The following is a 16,122-nucleotide window of genomic DNA, read 5'->3' on the forward strand; positions in this document are numbered from 1 at the left end:
CACACACACACACACACACACACACACACACACACACACAGTTCTCCTACACCATTTCTGTACAATGAGTGTGCGGCCTCTGCTTTCAGCCATGAACTAAGTTTGAGTGGGATGAGACCTACTGTCCTTGTGTGGGCAAACTTGCTCTTAAAGACTCACCACAAAACACATAAAGGAAGGCGAGAGGAAAAAGAAAAAAGACTGATAAATAGTAGTAACACTGTTTTTTTCATTTAATATGAAGTGCATATCGTTTACTGATCCCTGACTTCGAAAAGCGTACGACTTTTAGCAGTTTTAATCTTACTTGATCTAATCACATAACAAAATATCATTCACATTTAGAAAGTGTTTCTGTGGGGCACTGGTGGCGCAGTGGTTGAAACCCACCTTCCTCTTTACATAAATAAGAAGATTAAACACTTCGGGGAGGATAATTTATATATAATCAAATTACAGTAAGAGAACATATTCCCACAAACACATTGCAAGAAAAAAGAATCAACACAATAAAGAATCAAACCCATTCAAATGTCTTGCAGTGAGTTCATCTATTCTACTGGAACTTTGATCAAACTACATTTAATGGGTCAGTGGAGATACTTGAGGCCAAACATGAGCACATAATGCAAATGTTTCGCTTTGTAATTTCTCAACAGTGTTTGCAAAGGAGAGCAGGATGTTGTGATTTCTGATTGAGGACTGCAGGAGCTGTACAGAGTGTGCGTTACTGGAAGAACTGTGCTTTACATTTAAAGATGTTTATCTAGTGTGTTTTGCTGCCTTGGATGTATGGATATATGGACTGATGTATAGATAGATGTATGGATGGATGGATGGAAGGATGGCATGATGGATGGATGGATGGATGGAATGATGGAAGGATGGATGGATGGATGGAATGATGGAATGATGGATGGATGGATGGATGTATAGATGGATGGAAGGATGGGTGGATGGATGGATGGATGGATGGATGGATGGATGGATGGATGGATGGAAGGATGGGTGGATGGATGGATGGATGGATGGATGGATGGAATGATGGATGGATGGATGGATGGATGGAATGATGGATGGATGGATGGATGGATGTATAGATGGATGGAAGGATGGGTGGATGGATGGATGGATGGATGGAATGATGGATGGATGGATGTATAGATGATGGATGGATGGATGGATGGATGGATGGATGGAATGATGGAAGGATGGATGGATGGATGGATGGATGGATGGAATGATGGAAGGATGAATGGATGGATGGATGGATGGATGGATGGAATGATGGATGGATGGATGGAAGGATGGATGGATGGATGGAATGATGGATGGAAGGATGGAAGGATGAATGGATGGATGGATGGATGGAATGATGGATGGATGATGGATGGATGGATGGATGGATGGATGGATGGATGGCTGTTGGATGGATGGAAAGATGGATGGACAGATGGTTGATGGATGGATGGATGGATGGAAAGTAGAATCCTTCGACTGTCATAAAACCTGTAAGTCCCTTGTCTTGTTCAGGTTCATGGGGAGCTACCCAGCATTCATTGCATAATAGGAGAGAAACATCTGTTATGGGTCAGACATAAATGTACACTTCTGAAAAAGCCAGGGATGAATGTTTATCCCTAATGAATAAAACAGTCAAGTAAGAACAATGGAGCTTGGCCTACATTGCTCAATTACAGCCACAGTAATGGTTGTTTCTATTCCAACAGTTGTAATAATGCCAATCATCATTTCACAATAGTGGGCATGCTTATCTGTCATCACAAGAGAGCTCCATAAACACTAAGTGGATGGAAAGAATCTGAGGGCAGGAATCATCAAGCCGTTAACTCAGCAGCTGTTAGGTGCTTTGTTTTCTGTAAGGGATGCAAGCCGGCCAGCTCTGTGGGTCCACTGATTTTTACTCCATGGTGCTTTCCAACACCGAGAGGAGGACTCGGCACACATGTGACCCATTGAACGGTGACTGGAAAGCTCTGCAAGTGGTGCTGTCAACACTAGGACATAAATAAAGCTAAAGATAGGCCGATGTGGCTTCAGACCAGGTTTCTGGTCAGCCAACGGCTTTTTATAGAAACACTCTGATTTATAAAAGGCTAACTGGGACTATTTTTGACCCAGTAGGCTTGGGGGATAGGGATCTTGGAAACTTGTGACGCTTCTGGGTGCATGACTGACCCCTTTGACTTGAATGTGTCAGCGGTGGTTGGTTGTGGGAGTTGTAATAGATAGCAATTGCTGGAAGGATCAAACCAGCCAGAGGCCTGTGATGTTTAGACAACCCAGAGAGAGAAAAAGGCAGATGATCACATGGGTCTACCCCAGTCAAACCCATTGAGTTATCAGATTTCTCTTTACTTGTTTAGTCTGGAGAAGGAGTTTAAATACATTTTTTTTGATTTGATAATAAAAGTATGATTTTATTTTTTTTTAATTCAAGGTCCAAGTACTATTAATACCAGAGTCTAATCTTCATAACCATATAATACATTTTATTTAATAAGAAACATAAAGGCTCTGTAAAGATGCAATTCTCTTTTGATACACTATTAAGCCCAAGACCACTCATAGCTTTTATATTGGTCATCTTTTTCTCTCTTTTTAATGTCCAAGTGCAAAGGCAAACATATATTCTTAGCCATGCTAGCACAAACAATTTATGCAGTTCACCTTTTGTTTGTCTTTATTTTGGCCCAGACTGAGAAATCTCAATAACTATGAGATGATTAGTCACAATTTGAAATGCTTCAATTCATGGTCCCCAGAAGATGCAACTTCCAAACTCCAGTGACCCTCCAATTTTTCTTCTGGTGCAACTATGAGGTTGACACTTGTGGTTTTTAAATGATATTTTACCTAACAGCAAAAAACGTTTTGACTGTTGTATTCGAAAAAAGCTAATTTTATATATATATATAAAAAATGTTGTTGTTTTTGACAACAGCTTGTAGCCGTATGATTTACTGAGCGGTGAAACATTTGAGCAATATATCAAAATCCTTATTCAATTCCCCGACTTGTAATTTTTTGACTACGCCTCCATTATTGCTACCCTCTATCATTTTAGAAATGTCTCATGGGCCATATTTGGCCAGGAACTGACATACATCCTCAGATCTAAAATGAAATAAAGAAGATCAAATAAATGTCTCTGGATTTTGAATTCTGAGACGCTTTGACCTGAGACGATGGCATTATCATAAATGTTTCATGGTGACAGCTTGATGGAGAACCACAAAAAGGTGTCTGTAAAATCAATCATATTAGTACTGGAAAGTGTTTGTTATGTTAGTTTTGTAATAATAAACTAATAAAAGCTCAATCCTTCCAGCTATCACATTTATTTAAAAATTTGCATCTGTGACAACTCATTTATATTAACTTTCATCAACCTTTACCAAAATAGCCTCAAATGTATTCTATGATTCTGGAGCTAGGGGTGTGTATAAACACCACAGTCTGAACAAATCTGACATTGACTCTAAACAGGCGTGTATGAAATAAATAGGGTTTAACCACCGAGCCATGATGCAGCTCTGACAGTGTGGTGTTGCTATAGACACCCTGTGCAAACAGTGGGTTGACCAATGTGAATTAAAGGGTCATACAGTGAAGTCAGACAAGTTCCCTGAAGGCTGTGTAGGTGTCTATTGCTTACTCCGAATATGTTATTACCTAATACCGAGCAACCCACACTGTCGAGATCAGATGTCAGGGTTCAGGGTGTAACCGTCTCTGAGTGTGAACATCTCGATCAACATTTACTGTCTGAAACTAAATCACAAGGCCAAAAATAAAACACAAGGCCGCACAAAGATGGCAGGTATTTTCTGTGAGATAGTCCATGTAGATCAAAACCTTTATGGCATATAAGTTGACAGCAGAGTATGGAATTACAGATCACGACCTCTCTCCCTTGACAGCAAAGCCCTGTTTTCTTTAATTATCATAACAGACCACCAGCAGCGTGCCCGTCAGAGAGGACCTCATCTCGCCTCTGCTGCTGTGATTTATAATCCAATCCGCTATCCGAGGTCACCGCCTGACATCCTTAAGTTATTTGGTGGATATATACAATCCATAAAGGTCTATATTGTTTAGAAAGTTGTTATAGTTGAACCTTAAACCGGACCCTGAACCTGAAGGTGAAGGCCGAGCATCAGCACCCAGGAAAAGTGTGTGCCTGTGTGTATGCTTGTGTGTGTGTGAGCGCGAGCTTGTTTGGTCTGGTTTCCACACAAAATAGATAACATGCTGCTAAATAAAGCCCCCTAATGAATACAACACACGTGCCGCCACAGAGGTCTTTAGGGGAAAGAAGCGTCAGATATTTCTGCCGTATGGTTTTATTTTCTGACAGGGTGATGGCGATGGATCACCGGCTCATACACAAGTAGGGGAGATATGAGCTGGCCAAGCGTTTGTGTTGTGGTACATGTGCTGTTTGTATCCATGGTAACTGCACCACGGCTGTGTCCCCTGATTCCCAGATAGAGTCGCTGTCCTTGACAATACAAAGAATCTTAAAATGATTTAGGGGAGTTTCAACGTTACTACTGAAATAGAAGAAGTGACTCAGGATGTGTAAAGTGAGATCAGGAGGTTTGATACAGTAGTTTGGTCTGTACTGTATGTGGTTCAGTGTGGTTTGCATCAAAACTGTCAAGAAGTTTTTGTTCAAAAATAGTAAATGAGAACATTTACATCTATCTTTATCTATATTTATACGTCTATAATATCTCGTAAAATAGGAACCAGCCATTAAACTACCCTGAAACCCTGATACCTTACCTCTTAATCAGTAATGCAGTTGTTGAATTGAAATCAGAAAAGGTAGCAGAGGTCACAATATATTCACATTCTCGGTCATTCATCTGGGCTGAGTTCCAAGAGCACTGAATCCTACATTTCCCACAATGCAAATCAATAGTCTGTCAAGTCAATCCCCCTTTTGTCTGGTAAATGTCTGCATCTTCCAGACCTCATTCCCTTAACAGTGGTTGGCTGTAACTGGTACAAAAACGTGTATTTTACAGAAGTGATTCTATATAATCTACTTTATATTGTACAACTGATCTACCACAGACACATTGACTTAATTGTATTCAATTTGTAGCTTAAAATACAACTTTGCAGATTAGGTTACTAAAAACATTCAATGAGTTTATATCCTTCTGCATCCAACTGCTTACAAATAATGCATCTCTTTTAATGATGTGATTGTGTGCAGGTTATGAATACTGACATGAGCCTTCAACTTTACTCTGACTTTTGTCTCTTGAAAACATTTTGATTCTATGTATGTCAGTAGCTGACATTTTGAATGTAATTTGGTTTTCCTCGCTCTTGTAAAAAAAAATGTTTTTACATTCTTTTCAGTTTTGAGCATTTATGTCAGCGTTAATTAAGCTCCTTCAGAACTACGTTCATGTTTTCAAGACTCCCATATAGGCTCAGTCTAAGTTGAGTGTCACCATATTTTTGAGTGTTTGACCTTTATGTGTAGATCAGTTATCTTTTACTTTTAAAAAAAATCCTCCAGTTGTTTCCATTGGAAAAAATACATGATTGATATGAAGTTATTTGTATGCTTATCTTTTAAGCAATATTACTTTAAGGTAATATTCTCGTTTCACATCATTTTCCAATAGGCAAATCATTCAGCCATTCATTTGTCCCCCCAGGTTTGTATTTCCCAGGTTTCTCAGATGATGCTTTGTCTGGGAAAAATCAGCACAGCAAGCAAGTAGATATCCTGACACTAAAAATACATGTGACTGACTCTATTTCTGAGGCCTGACTGTAATATCTTATTACATTGGCACATCGATTGTGGCTGAAGATGATTTGTCGGCTCAGGTATTCTCAGTCCCAATAAAAGTCCCTGATGCTATTTTGGAAGGATTATTCAAGAATTTGTGTTAAATATACTTTACACACCGCCACTTTCATTCTTTATTCATTAACCTGCAAACTGAATTTTTTTCCACAGCCATCAGCAGTTACAGGAAAGTGAAACCAGACAGGGTAATGCAACCCTCTTGGTTCAAACACTGGGGTGAGGGGGGCAGACAAAGGCAAGGTCAAGTGTCACTGATAGCACAAAAAGATGTATAAATGCGCGACATCCTTTGACGTGAGATATGTTTCTGCTGAAGTTAGCCATTATATATGAAATACATCTTTTCTAAATGAAGCCATTTCCAAATGTACAACCCAAGGTTCTCACTGAATGCGATACAAAAGAGAGTAGATACTGCCACCTGCAGGAAGAAACTCAAACTGTATGCATTTTGAAAATGACAGAACAGCATTATAAAAATTGATTTATGTCAGTGAATGTCGAAATGACAGCTCATAGAAGACAGTAACAGAAAAAAAGATGAAAGAGTTTATGGACTTCATGTCTTACAACCTAACATATTTTCACTGTAATCAAATGGTGGTGTGTGGTCAAATGTGGTGACCACAGAATACAGGTTCATACTGTGTAGAATAAAATAAGACAATACATTTGATTGCCAGCCTAATCTTGCTTTTATTTGATGTAATTTTAAAAAATTAAAATAGATTCAACAAACCAATGTTACTGATTTTGTGCAATTGACTGTTCATAAAATAACATGATTGAAATACCATATGTTTAAAGATCACAACCCAGGTTTTTACATTTATCCCCATCTCGCCATCTGCTGGACAAATATCGAAGCTTCAGGATAAAACCACAGCCTCAATTGGATCTAGATTTTCATTTTAAAATGCATCGATGTTTCATACCGTCATCCATCAAAACATAAAAGTATAACTAGATGGCAAATAATGAAGGTGATCATTTGAATTATTAATATTTTTTAGATATACAAGTAATAATTGTCTAAAAATGTAAAAATGTCATACTCTTATTGTATGTTCCTGATGCATTGTATTTTTTCTTTCTGCATCAACACTCTGCTGTCCATACTTTTATTTTAGAAAATACATTTTGCCTCTATTTAGAAATACATTTCAAGAAAAACTTGATAAAGTACTTCTGATTTATTTGGTAGTTTATGCTCTTATTTGTGTATCTGTTTTGTGTCTCATGGGGAACAGGGAGCAGTTTAGACTGTATCTGGTTTAAGAGGATCCTTGTCTGATTGTCATTGGCAGAAAGGATATAGGTGCATATAAGAACATATCTATTCATTGTATATGGTTCCTTCTTTGTTCAATCCTTTCAAAAAATCCAGACAGTAGCATGTGTATGAGCCAAAATACCTTTCTCCACATTTATCTAGTTTACAGCCACAGCAATCAGCATGTATGATTATACTGGCTCATTGATAATGTCAGCTGTAGACACGTTTAGGAGCAAATAAAACTCATTCAATGAAAACAGTCGGTAAATAATTGACTGATCATAGTCCATGTTCTTTGCCTCTATCCTTCAGGCTACAAACTGGCTACTAATTATCTCAAAGCCAGTATTACTGCTTCTGATCAGTGAGTGAGAGTTGAAACATTTGCAGTACGACTCCTCCGTTAAAGGAAATTTTAGATATCAGGTTCAAGCTTCAGTGTTAGACACAGATACATAAGGTTAAAAATACTTCTTAGTGACAAGATAAATGAGCAATTTATGCATGCAAATGTCTTCTTGTGCTTTTTTGTCCTGCTCTTTCCCATTAGTTTGGTTTTGGAACACTGCCAAAAACCCATAAATTACAAGACCATACAGGTGTTCTATGCAGGAATTGGCTGAGAAAGAGCAGAAGCAGCAAAAATGTAAACGTAAATTTTAGAGAAAAGGACAGGGGAAAAAGGTCAAAGACATACAGTTATTTTGAATTTTATTTAATCCAGCAAACTTGATTTTGAATCCATTACAAAAATATTCAAACCACACATAATTACATGTTTTTATGTTGTTTCACATCAACAGCTTTAAACAATCATAAATGAGGTGCCAGTCATCATGGGTACACTTAAGGGGAACTTTAAAGCTGCCATCCCAGTGAAATCCAAAACCAGAAAAAGGACTAGCATTGCATAAGTTGCTACAACTCACCCAAGTGAGACACCAGGAGCCCTGTCAGGAATTTACATACTGGACTGTTGTTTTTTTTCCTTTTGTTTAAAACTGCAGCTTCAGAGGTCATTACATCCTGCGTAGTAGAAACCCCAGACCAAGAAACTTGACACTTAAAACAGGATGCATTTCATTTCAGATAGAGAAGACCATGTAAACAATGATTGGTTGAATGAAATATAGAAATCAGTGAACCCTGGCAGGAGCTGAATGAGGTTAGTAAACCCTGAATGACAAACAACTATGAACAGGTGGTTTTTTTATTGTTAAATCTGGAGGGCATACCAGAAAAAAAAAGAATAAATCACACTCAAGTCTATTGAGCTCTTAAAAAAAAAAAAGGACCTGAGAATTTCAGACTTGAGCAGTTAGAGCAAAAGCAGGACTAATCCAATCCCACCTCCAGTTGGTATTGTTGGACTAAAAGAGCTCTATGGCCACAAGCATTGGGAATCCATCAGCAATAGACCGGATCAACTGGGGATCAGTCAGGATCAGTAGGAAGGCTGAAGCTGTGATTCGCAGACGGCAGAGTGCTGTGATGCCAGTCTGCGAACATCAACAGGCTCCACTGCTATACTGACTTACCAGTTACATACATTAGCCTTTTGCATGAGCTTGTCGCTTGTTGATAGAGCCCCCTTGTTTTCCTGGCAACGCTTGAACAGCTGTGGAGGTACAGCTCCAAGCTTTCAATCTTCATAAATATTCAATCTACAACTGTAATTATAACCATAGTAATGGCAATGATACACTTGCTGAGAATAAATAGTATATCATCCCTTAAATCATCCAAAACTGATTCCTCTCTCTGTCATTGAAGCCTCTGACAGGGAGAGAGAAACATGCATCTCATTGTGCCGGCAGTGTTCAAAGTTACAATCAGACATCTTCAGGACAAGTTACTGAAATCAAAGAAAAACTACACTCAATTTGATGCATTCACGGTTGTCTAAAAGAGCTCTTGTTCTCTCCGACTTCAGATCTCTGGAGGTCACATTAATTGGAGGAACGGACTTTCCTGCCTTTGAGAGGCTGGGGAGGCCTGAAGTTGTTTTCCATGCGTATCCTCTGATCCTCTTCCTCTCCACTGAACAGGAGCATTCGAAACTTGCCTAGCTGCAAGAGGGGGAGAGGGAAATACAGAAAATTACCTTCACATTTCTGCTGAGAAGTTCATTTTATTTGAGTTATTTTTGGTTTTGGGCACGCCCACATGGGACACTTAAAGCATGTTAAGGATGAAAAGACCATTCCCATTAATACATCCATGTGTCTTATGGATAGATTTATTAGAACAGGAGTAAATAGTGCATTCATCATGGAACACTTTGAGTTTGGATGAGCATTTAAAGAACTAGGATGGTATATGGAGGATTGTCCATGCTCTTTGTAATGAAGGAACTTGTCTTTCAGTGCATTTCTGTGACTCACTGATGTATTGTTAATAGGGCTCTATGGCTAAGAAGAACAAGATGCTTCAGGTTTGGCCAAACTATTTTATAGGATCATTGTTGCTGTATTCTTGGTAAGAGCAAAAATTCTTCAAAAAGCTTTAAAAAAAAAACAACCCCACAACCCACTCTCCTCTTGGACTGTCCTCCTTAGCTCTATGTCTAACCATTATGAGGAAAAGTGAAAAACAAAATAATACCCTGTTATATAAGGACTTTTCCTGCTGGGGTTCCATGCAAGCATTTCTCAATTAAAGCCGTGAACCAATCCAGCAATCCATCCATCAGGATAATCAGCTGGAGGGGATCAAAGGCTTGAAGCCTGGAGTCACAGGTTGTGGGGCCACTTGCCTAGCTGACACTTCACCCCCAACTATGCCAGAAACGTGGGTTTAAAGACAGATCGTTCTCAACTACACTCAAGGGGCCGCCGTCATTATAATGCCTCATTCCTCGTGTACAGTCCTGGAGTTAAAAATGGAGAGCTAGACTAGAAAAGATCAACAAAGTGTAAGAGTATAATCCAGAGGCTGGCAGCAGTCGCCACAGGGCCGGCTCATTGGGGGACCTGGAAGGCATGTGCTGCACACATCCAGTTAGTCAGCTTAACTTGTCAACAAGCTGGTGTTATCAGATGTAAACTTTCTGATTTAATTCAGAGATAAGAGCAATGGACAGAAAACAAGTCAACCCTACACTCGGCATCCCCCATGAATGATGCTTACTCTCGCTCTGGCTTCTAAACATAGCAGCATACACAGGACGTGGAGTATATTTATGGACATGCTACAGCGCAGAGGTAAACCCCACAACTGTTCAAACGTGGCATACTGATCCAGTGATGCTGAACTGAAGTTTGACAACAGAGCAGGCAGTGGATCCTTGGAGTCCGGTGGAGAATAGCCTGAGATTATGCAAGCCGGGAAGCGTGGATGTCACAACTGAATGACCGACAGCAGCATCAATGCCTCACAGGCCAATGTGTCACAGATAAAATATTTAAAATATTACAATTTCTGTCTCCATGTGGAACGTTGTTACTTTAGTCAAACAAGTAATTTTACAATTTTATACATAATATGCAAGACGTAAACAGCCAGGAGACTGGGTCCTGCATGAAGCAAGTCCCCCTCCTGAGGGTTTGGGGGCTGCCGCCACCGCAGCCCCTCCCTCCATCCGAACCTCGTCTCACTGGCAGTGGAGCTCTGGTCTTAAAACTCCTGTTGCAGCCACTTACCCCAAAACCTTAGCACTCCTCAAACACAACAACGTGAATACACAAACACATTCACGGATGAAAATTCACACACATGAAACCACTTCTCAGGTCTCTCTTCTCCGTCTCAAACCACTGAACAAAGCTTACCTTTCCCCCTTCTCTTTTCTTCCTTTCTTCAATTCTGTTTTTTCCTTTGTTTTTTTTTTTCCTTTGGGGATTCTTTTTCTCCTTATATATAGTTTCTGCTTTGTTTGTTAATCCTTTGTTAATTGCCTGCTCAAGTCTTTTCTGGTTTATCTCCCAGTATTTTGCAACTGTAAAGATACTGTGCTCCTGTGATGTTTTGTATGCTCTTTTTTTGTGTCTTCCAGCACTTGTATTCTTTTTCAGTTTCTCACAATGTAATGCCTGTTTTGCTTCAAATCATATCAATGTCTTATTTAGTCAAGTGGAATGACGATCCTGTCTCAGATGTTTTATTCACTACTGGCTTGTAGCCAAGAAAGCTTCATTTTTTACTACTACTGTGCTACATGACCTGGAATAATAAGTACTACAGATAAGAGTGCATGTGGTGTGTAATCTCGCTCACTGTAAATGTTCCACCCCAAACTATGGTAATACTTATCAAAGGGACTAGGTCTAAGAAAAAAAGTCTGAAGTCTTTGTTTTAAAAAAAAAACATTTGTCAATAGCACACACCTGTTTTTCAGAGACTGTGATTGGCTCCTTCAGGACAATCCAGATGACACTCTCGTGCAGTGGGGGTGTGGTCAGTGACCCGGGATAGGTCCAGTAGTGGAGGCTGCTGGGTAAGAGGCACTTTGGGTTGAAACCTTTGAAGTCTGTGACGCTCGCCTGAAACAGAAACACAAAGAAAACAGATTTTATAACACTGATAGCAGGACATAAACCACATTAAGATTTCCCTTCATAAAGATCCAGTAACAATCATGAAGCTCACCTTGTACTTCACCATGTAGAGAGCGTCTGTTATCGTGTGGAGCCATCTGTGGTCATCCCCTGTCTAATGTAACGGACAAAATTTAAGTGTTTTATATGCATTCTCTTGAAAAGTCACAAATCCAGTTATTTATACATTTGAAATAACATACAATATTTAATACAACTCTAAATTCTTTAAGTTCACATACACAGCTTACAGCACCACAACACTGGTGAGGGGAGGAAACCAAAACTGATAATTCAGTTTGAGACACACAACACAACGACAGAAATTAGAGGAAAGGGGGGGGGGGGATGAGGTAAATAAAACATCTTACCTCTAAAAAGATTCCAAGGACGGCTAGGCCATCAGAAGCAGTTGCCGCCTCCCCAAACGACCTGTACTTGATGGCATCCCAGTGTACTAAATGAAGCTAGAGGGAGAAATATGAGGAGAGAGAGACAGAAATAAACAGTTTAGGGAGTCAGGGAGGTAACTCTTCCCTAATGAAGGCTTGATGAAGAAATGTGTGGGAGTTGTGCTAAGGTCTTCCTGACCATGCTCTAACAATAAATACAATTTTTTTTTAATTCTAATGAGTGCCTTGGAGTTTTTCTTGTGATTAATTAACTAAAATCAAGTAATGCATAGTACACTTCATGACCGTGTACTGATGAGATAGCCCTGTTTTTATGAGAGTGTACGAGTGTATTTCGGCTTCTGCTTTCAGCAATATAATGCTGATATAATAATAATAATAATAATACAAATGTTAGCATATTCCATATCAAATGATGTAACCAAATATAAACAAATGAGTTCATCTCTATTTAGGAAACAAAACACTGACACACTGTGTTTTATTCAAATCTCAGACACTGACCTCAGATGCATAGCTATTTCCTGCAACAGTGTGCTCAGAGCCGTGGCAGCCTTTTCCACCCCAGTGGAAGTGGAATTGTTTTAGTCTGTAGGGGTTGTCAAGAGGGCCTCCCTGGATCACTGCAGAAGAAGAGAGGAGATGCAAAAAAAAATAAAAAAAATAAAAAGATCTGACATTCACACCCCCACAACTAGTCTGTGGGAGTTAGACAGACTGCTTTCCAACAAAATGCTGCACAGAGCCTCCACCACACAATGAGTCAACCTGGTAACACCCAGGAGATTACATTTCTCAACCAAAGCGGAGACATGAGCACTAAAACAGTCAGACGGTCGGATTTACCATCAAATCTATCATTAGAGTCTGTGGAGCGGGCTTTTGTTTTAGACACAAATAAGCACTCCTATGCTAAATAAAGTGCCAGGCAAGCTACTTTTAGGCAGGTTTAACATTTTCATTTGAGTCCCATCAGCCTACAGGGATTAACAGAAACTTTAATTTACATTATATTTACTGGACCTTCAGCCCATGATCGGGACAGAGCACATAATCCTTTTTGGCCTGCTGGCTATGGACACCAGCCTGGGCTGATTGTAATTCGTTTTGATGCTGCTGACATCCTTCTGACAAACAGACCACTCCAGTAAAGGTCAGATCAGCGAGGCATGTATGGCACAAAGAGGAAAACACTTATCTTGTCCATCTTACAATACGGATGTAGGGCAGCAACAAGAACAACGTTGATCACGTAAAAAACAAAAACACTTATAATATACATATGCATATAATCTTCCAGGACTATTTCCTATCAATGCAGTGCTTTGAACACGGCCTATTCAAACTGGTCGGGGTAGTGAAAAATAATGATGAACATTGTAAATCACGACCTCTGTGGTACTGACAATAATTAAAGCCTAGGGAAAATTTTGAAATATGACTTGTGTAAACTGTTGTAATGTTAGTTACTGTAACATTCAGAGCTCACTCTTTGTTGTCTCATAGAGAGGCAAAGACCTTCTTTTCAAGTAGAACAATTTCAGAATTAAGTATGTATGGTAGTCAGCTGTGAGAGACAAGACAGTTTATGTCCTTGCTTTGTCTGTCAAAGCACTTTGTAAACATTTGTTTTTAAAGGTGTTATATAATAAATATATTAACAGTAGTATTAATAATAATAAATGTATTAAGTCCATTTCAATTGTGATGTGATGCACACATGTACACATTTTGTCCATTTTTATAAACTACAAACTACAACAAGTGTTAAAAAAAGGAAACATTTGGATTAGTCAAACACCAAAATGGCCTTCCTCTGGAAAATACTTTCAAAGGAAGTGAAACTCTCAACAAGTCTGGCCATGTTTGGGGGCTGCAGCTCTAAACGGTGAAGAACTAGCCTGCAGGCCTGACTCTAGGTTTCAGAGACTGTTAAACTTGAGTTTGATTTTGCTATTTTTGGGAGTGAGGTCATAATCGGAATCAGATTTATCTCTCCAAGTACGGTCACAAATTCATGTTAATAATGTAAATGATGCATTTTCCCAGTCTACTATAAATTAGTTTTTTGAAAAAAAAAAAGCCTTTTTGAATTTAAAAAAATAAAAAATAAAAAAACTTTCTTTTAAATCGACAAAAACTAAATCTGTATTTAATTGCACAATTTAAAATCACCATTTAATACCCCTAAGCTGTAAGTCCAAAGAAAGGTATTATGTATTATAATATTAGAAATTGTTATCATTTTGACTTTCTTGAATAGTGGTATAAGGTACCGTGTCACATGTCAATATATGCATGTGTACACCCATACAAAGCCACACATGGCAAACTGACAACAGCAGATTTAGTGGATTTGTGCACCTCCCTTGAACTACAAAGTGCTGAGGAAGTGCATTAGCATTGTCATAAAGATTTCCTCTCGTTAATTGCGTTTAGTCAGCTTATCATGCATGGTAATCATGTGGCCGGTATACCGGATCCACCCAATGATAAGAGCAAATCTGTTGAAAATAACAATTTAGATCACCTTAGGTTATTATATTTGTCCGGCAGACAGATACTCATTACGTTAACTACTGGCTGCATTTCCCTGCAGCATAAACAGAGGTAACCTTTGATTATGGTCAGTCATTCAGATGGTTTGCACTTTCTAAAAATCAAGCATATCCCACTTTTCCAATATGTGTTTACTGAAAATAACCTGACATATTTTCACTCAATGTGGCCGATGAAGAGATGTCAGAGATAAAATTATACCTGAACTGTGACCTCAGTAAATAATAGCAGGACAGAAAATAATCTTGAAATATACACATAGGTCATGTCCTATCATAGCTCATAATCCCAGTCAAAACATTGCTTTCCATTTGAATTTCTGATTACTTTCTTTCACTTTACCAACATCTAAGGGTGACCTCTGCATGCAGAAACATTTCTAACCTACTGTTTAGTTTTGTGTTTAGTCATATGCCCTTCTCACCTGAACGGTCATCGGTGTCATCAAACTCTACAACAACAGAGTGTCCATTGTTGTAGATGTTGAGGGACGTACAGTGGTCATAGTTTAGGACGATTGGGCCCAGGCTGGAGTCATTAGAAGCCTGATGAGGGACAATGTCGATGGGAGACTGACGGCTCCCCTGGGCCACGGGGAAGTTCATGTGCCATATGGAAGGACCTGGCCATACAAGAAGAACATGACACAAACACAACATAAAAAAAAAAGATTTCAATACAATGAGTGCTAAATGCATGCCTTCAGCACTAACTTATGGAGTGACTTTCAACTGCACCTCAAACAGAATTTAAAAAAAAACTGTGATTGAAGTGTGAAAGTGTGAAAGGGTCGCTTCTTAAGGTAAGAAAATATTTCTTTTTGAAATGAACACAGCCAAATAAGTCAGTGCTACAGTAAATTGGTGTATTAGCCAATCAAAACAAGTAGACTATCCGTAACACGTTAGGAACTCAAGAATCATAAATCTTTCCGTGAAGTCAGATGGGCGTATATTTTGTAATAGCCAGGACACTGATGCAATGAAATGTTCCTCGCTTAGATGGTCAATCGAGTGAGAAGTCATCTTACGTTAACAGCAGTCATCCCTTTAAGTGTGGGGCTAATCTCGCATTAACAGCGTGACTCCTCCACGTTACTCCTCCGGGATCAAACACGCAATGCCCACAGCAGAAACAAATAACAGTACACATTTATAACGGTACAGAGGGTTAATTGTCTCCACTAGAGATGGGAAAGCGGCATGCCTCTGTCTATGGATGATGCTGTGAGATCTTACCGTCCTCTTTTCCATATCCCCAGTGTTTCCCTGTCATCGTTCCTGTTACTGGATTTAAGCTTTCGCTGTTTGACTCCAGCTCTCCGGTGCGCACGTGGAGGACGGACACGGAGATCAGCCGGTTCAGCTATTGATGAAGTTTATGTAGAAGCCAAAGGGGAAGGGCAATCCTCCGGTTCTTGACACGCCCCCCCCCCCCCCCCCCCCCCCCCCCCCTTCACGCCTGCACGCACACGCA

The 16,122-nt window shown here is 39.4% G+C and overlaps 1 protein-coding gene across 2 annotated transcripts; it reads right to left on the bottom strand.

Moving 5' to 3' along the window:
• Positions 1-7,838: 7,838 nt before the first annotated feature.
• Positions 7,839-16,031, bottom strand: ca7 (carbonic anhydrase VII). 2 transcript variants are annotated; one of them, XM_061036348.1, is made up of 7 exons: positions 15,885-16,031; positions 15,071-15,268; positions 12,592-12,710; positions 12,046-12,141; positions 11,727-11,789; positions 11,465-11,620; positions 7,839-9,208 (listed from the first exon to the last, which is right to left on the bottom strand). In XM_061036348.1, exons 1-7 carry the CDS (start codon positions 15,919-15,921, stop codon positions 9,089-9,091), a joined length of 789 nt encoding a protein of 262 aa, XP_060892331.1. In that variant the 5' UTR covers positions 15,922-16,031; the 3' UTR covers positions 7,839-9,088. The 2 variants fall into 2 exon arrangements, with proteins under 2 accessions (XP_060892331.1, XP_060892341.1); XM_061036358.1 differs by lacking the exon at positions 7,839-9,208 and adding an exon at positions 9,672-9,898.
• Positions 16,032-16,122: the final 91 nt, after the last annotated feature.

The sequence above is a fragment of the Labrus mixtus genome, chromosome 1 (genome assembly GCF_963584025.1).
Source record: "Labrus mixtus chromosome 1, fLabMix1.1, whole genome shotgun sequence".
NCBI lineage: Eukaryota > Metazoa > Chordata > Actinopteri > Labriformes > Labridae > Labrus > Labrus mixtus.

What these genes read in the sequence shown, in the direction of transcription:
- ca7 (XM_061036348.1), bottom strand. Translation starts at nt 15,921, where the DNA reads ATGACAGGGAAACACTGGGGATATGGAAAAGAGGACG. An exon ending in GGGATATGGAAAAGAGGACG is followed by an intron (nt 15,269 to 15,884) that starts GTAAGATCTCAC and finishes TTGTATGGCCAG; the next exon opens with GTCCTTCCATATGGCACATG. An exon ending in TCCTTGGAATCTTTTTAGAG is followed by an intron (nt 11,790 to 12,045) that starts GTAAGATGTTTT and finishes CCGTTACATTAG; the next exon opens with ACAGGGGATGACCACAGATG.